Source organism: Limulus polyphemus, unplaced genomic scaffold, assembly GCF_000517525.1.
Source record: "Limulus polyphemus unplaced genomic scaffold, Limulus_polyphemus-2.1.2 Scaffold2221, whole genome shotgun sequence".
Classification (NCBI taxonomy): Eukaryota; Metazoa; Arthropoda; class Merostomata; order Xiphosura; family Limulidae; genus Limulus; species Limulus polyphemus.
Genome location: NW_013667831.1, coordinates 54,045 through 58,968, shown reverse-complemented (window position 1 = coordinate 58,968; position 4,924 = coordinate 54,045). Strand labels below are relative to the sequence as shown.

At 31.5% G+C, this 4,924-nt stretch overlaps 1 protein-coding gene across 5 annotated transcripts in view; it reads left to right on the top strand.

Annotated features, from left to right (window-relative positions):
* The window catches only part of LOC106466322 (PHD finger protein 3-like), a 185,870-nt gene that overhangs the window by 130,617 nt on the left and 50,329 nt on the right, over positions 1–4,924 (top strand). For all 5 annotated transcript variants that reach the window (XM_013926598.2, XM_022394301.1, XM_013926595.2 and 2 more), the window contains exons 14-15: positions 2,936–3,095; positions 3,835–3,924. In XM_013926598.2, the coding sequence (XP_013782052.1) occupies positions 2,936–3,095; positions 3,835–3,924 (250 nt within the window). The remainder of the gene's footprint in view (positions 1–2,935; positions 3,096–3,834; positions 3,925–4,924) is intronic.

Sequence of the window (4,924 nt, the reverse complement as noted above, 5' to 3'; positions counted from 1 at the left end):
TGGACTCCATCCACAGAAAGTGATGCTTTGCATTTGATGGGACATCAAAGGAGTAATTCATTTCAAACTCCTCAATCTACAGCAAACTGTCAATGCAGAGATCTAGTCAGCAACTGAAAGATTTAATGCAAGCCCTTCATTAGAAATGCTCTTTACTCGTCGATCGGAAAGGTGTTCTTCTTCTTCTTCTTCACAACAATGTACGTCCACATATGGCATGTTTGATGCAACACAAGATTATGGAGTTGGATTGGGAAGCTCTCCCCTACCCACCATATTCTCCAGAGATGGCACCATCAGATTATTATCTTTTTCATTTGCTGCAACACCATCTTAATTGGAAAACATATGTAAATGTGGAAGGTGTTAAAGAGGACAGCAACAAGTTTTTTGCTTCAAAGCCAAGTGATTTCTTTAATCATGGCATTAACAACCTGATCGTAAGATGGAAAAGCATCATCGAAAAGAATGAGAACATTTGAGATCAATTGATCAAGAGCTTTGAGAAGCCATAAGCACTGTCAAGCGTCTATGTGCAGCGAAGCAGGCCCAAATATCCAACTAATTATCATGAATAATACATATATAATCTAAAATTCTAAATAAATGTTTGTATTGCTATATCTTTTGATGTGCCTTAATATTTTAAGTTATATTTAGTGTGCCATTGGGCCAAAAAGGTTGAGAAACACTGATCTAGATGTACATCTGCACAACTGGCATTATATTATTGAAGATACAGAGTGCCAAAGTAGAGAATTTTCATGGGTCAGGTGACAATACATTGAAAGTTTTAAGTAGTTTTATAAAGGATTCTTATAAAATTTAGGACAGAAAACTTAGATAACATAAAACTTTGAATCATCACATCCATTATAATGTTAATTTCATTTACATACATTGATTGTAAAGGTGTTAATTAAATTTTGAATGTAATACAGTAACTTGTGCAGAAAAGTGTTTAAAGGGGTACCTGGTGCAATAGGGTTAATGGGAGAACCCTTTCTTCCCCAGTTTCAAGCTACTTGATTGGGTTTGTGTAATCCCACTGATCATGAGGATCGACCCCCTCAGTGGGTACTGGGATTTACCTAGAAGTTTAGTTTGGGTCACCCCACTACACTATGAATTACACAATTTCTATTGGTTAGGCTAGCTAGATGGGTCTTATGTTCTCCTTTGGTTACGGGTCTGGGATACTTTATAACTGCACCTGATTATTCTATCGGGTACCTCACTTAAATATTTTTTCTGCATGTTACAGACTGACTTATTTCTCCGGCCATAGTGTGCACTCGTGCTGGAACGACCACATAAGGGATGATATCTGGTTTAGCAGTCTTACATTTTCCACACCTTTGCAACACTTTAGTACCATGCAAAATGTTCTTTAGATAATATCTTTTGCTTTTTCACATTTAGTCTGGCAAAGAGTATTTCCTACCTGAGAAGGATGCAATCTCTCATCGAATGGTATCCCACTAGGCTACCCCAACCCCCTATTAAATTGTGACATATTTTGTGAGCTTTCTATATTCGTGATGCTAAGATTTCACAAGGGAGCTGAACTTTGTAATTTTTTTTCTACACTGGATTCTCCACCATCTTATCAATGTGGGATTCTAACTCTGTGAGTATATGTTTCTCAAGTTAACATTTTCCTTACTTCTATGCACAAGCTCCTACTATTCCTCCCCACTTCTAGTGTATTTCTTTTGCCTCGTCAAAAGTGATCCAATGTTCCATTGCTATTGCTCACACGGATTATTGTTCATGTAGGATGTGTCCCCCTCCTATTGGTGGAGAGCTATAGTCTATTGATGGTTACATCATAGGCTGTCACATTGATACATGAAGGGTAGGAATTTCATTCAAAGATTGTGGCATGTACCAAAATCTCCACAGCAATAGCATGAGGTAATAGCTCTTTGTTGTGCTAAGAGATGAGTATCTATTTGAAATACATTTTCAAGTAAGGAAAATATTAAGCTTAAGTTTAACAAATGCTATGGCAAAATTAAACCTAGTAACAACAACAACACTCTTTTCAATTGCATCTAACTTATGATTAGACAAATTACAACTTTATTAATAAAGAGGAGTTGGATGTTGTTAGAAAATTAAGTAAAAATGGGAACATTGTATTAATGGAACTTGATAAAGGAAATTGTTTTTTCATCTTAAATAAATGTGATTACCTTCTAAAAAACAGAAGGTATTTTAAATACTAGTAACAAATTCAAAAACTGTGACTTATATTTATGTTTTGGAAATAGTGAATTGTGAATTCTTGAATAAACAAAAACACATCATAGTGCTCAGATATGCCAGTTTAAGAAAATTAAAAAATCTAGAAAGATTATTATTAATGATTAAATCTGTCTAGACTGTAATCTGAAAACTGTGCCAAATGGCTAACATTTACAAAGTAGTTAATGAATATTCATGGTATTATTTCCATCACTACTCTTAAGCCTTCTACTGGTGAAGAGCAGTTCAAAGCAATTGCCTGTTTAATTATACTGGTGTCGTGTTACTGAATGGTTAATAACAAAAAAAAGATTAATTTTTTTTTATTAAAGTTGTCAGTTCTTCTTTGTCGAATAACTATTTTAGGCTAAAATTTAACAAACTGCTTTTATTAATGTGTTACATTACATGGACTTTAATTATCTAAAAAGATATTCATTAACAGTTGTATACTCATTGTTGTATAGAAGATGCTCAACTATTAAATACCAGATCGCTTGATTTTCTATTTTCTCTTCATGGTTTTTGTTTCTTTATTTTTTATTTTCCAAAAATCACACACACACACAATGTAAATTCCACTCTTATTTAATATTATTAAAGCTGTTTTTCCAGTTTTTTTTACTACATGTATCCCTGCGAGTTTTGTTCTCAAACATAATAGCTATTACTTTCATTCTTTTAGCTCTCCAGACTCTGGAAGTACCACTCTCTCTGGCAGTAGCCAAACAAAACCAAGTAGAAGTTTACCATCTGTTTGGAAGGGGTTTATCTCTATGCAGGATGTAGCCAAGTTTGTTACTTCAGCATATAAAGTATCTGGCCCTACTGACTTTCTGACACAGGTGCTGTGATTATATACAGGAATAAGCAGATAGAGAATTCTCTTGTGTGTCTAATAGAGTGTTTACAAATTATATTAAAGAATTCTATTGCTAGTTTTATTTGGTCATGTGGTTTCACATTTTTTCTTTTCCCAAGTTTGCCTCTTAAATGTTTACATTTCCTTGAGGTTTATACCTGTACTTCATTCTAAAAAGAGCTATCAACCCATATATGATTCACCTTGCTATCACATAACAAACCAAAATGTGGCCTATTCCATGAAAAAAGGTATGAAAGTCTGTGATATAAAAGAAAATACTTTAAAGGTTACAAAATACAAAAACTTAATTTGCTTCAGAATGTAACAAACAAAATTATATATAAAACTATAATTTCACAAATACTTAATTACTATTAATACAAAACAAAAGTAGCAAAAGTAATTTTAAACATTACGAACATGTTCTTACTTATTCTTCACCTCTTCCTCATTTCTTCTCTTACATCCTAGTTTTACAAATCTTCCTTCTTTAAACAGTTTTTCTGATCTTTGTGTATGTTTGGTAAATTGCCCTTATTCTTTCAGGTTAATGTTGTATTTATATATTCTTTTTACAATTTCAGATATTTTTGGAGTATTTTAGGGCTGCATAAGATGTTTATTTAAAACTGTGAAGCACTTTATCATGCTAGTGTTATTCAAATGTTTCTTTGTGTGTTGAAATTTTATGAGTTTGTACAATGTTTCTCTGGTTTTAGGACATTCCAGATACAGTTCAGGTTTGTGGACGTATAACACAAGAACAAATGTGGGAGTATGTAAGTAGGACCAAGCAATCAGGAAATAAGGTATTGAATTTATAACTGTATTAAATTTATTATTATAATTTGAATATAAATAAAATTTAAATAAAAAAGTAATATTTCTTAGTGAAGTATTTTTAATAAAATAAAGATTTGTCCATGAATATATATATATATATTGAAAATTTGTCAGTCTTTCGGTTAATATTACAAGTCTTTCATGTACAAAAAGTCATATTCATTAGTGAAGTATTTTTAATATAAGATTTGTCCATGAATATATTTGGTATTTGTTTTGAATACTACGTGTGCAAAGTAATTTTTATGTTAAAATTAAAAATACTTTTCCTCATTTCAAAACTCTCAAATTTCCTTTGTGTAATCCCTAAAACCTCCTAAATGCATTTCAAACGTTGTTTTTTCAGTAAAACTTTTTAGTTTATCTGTTATTTTCTCTTCCCTATCTCAAAATGGAAATGGTCAATCTGATGGACCTGACCTTGTAACCACCAAAAAGAAAAATCAAAATAAATCTAGATTACCCTTTTTTTTCATTCTATAATGACTTCAAATTGTAACATGAAACTTTGTAACATTTGTTTATCTTAAGTGGCTTGAAGTGTGTAACAGTATACATGTACATCTATTTATAATTATATTTTATTGTTTTATTGTGCTTTGAACTGTGTCTAACTACTATCTATGCCATTATAAGTTGTAAATCACTTGGGGAACGTGCAACTCAAGTTACGCTAAAGATTTACATTACCCACGAGCAGCTTGCATGTGTGCCTCATGAAACATTTTTATTATATTATCATTATTTATTTTACCTAATCTAGTCTTAACTAACCTGAAAGAATCCATATTTTTACATTTTACTTACTTTTATAATTATACCTAAAGAATAAACATGAAAAACAAGAAATAAAATACTTGACCAATCTTCTTTTTTTTCTTGCTGCTGGATTTCGAAGAGAGTTATCCCTAATTATTATATACTAATGATAGTAGTGCACTTAATAATTTTTATTTAATTAAATAA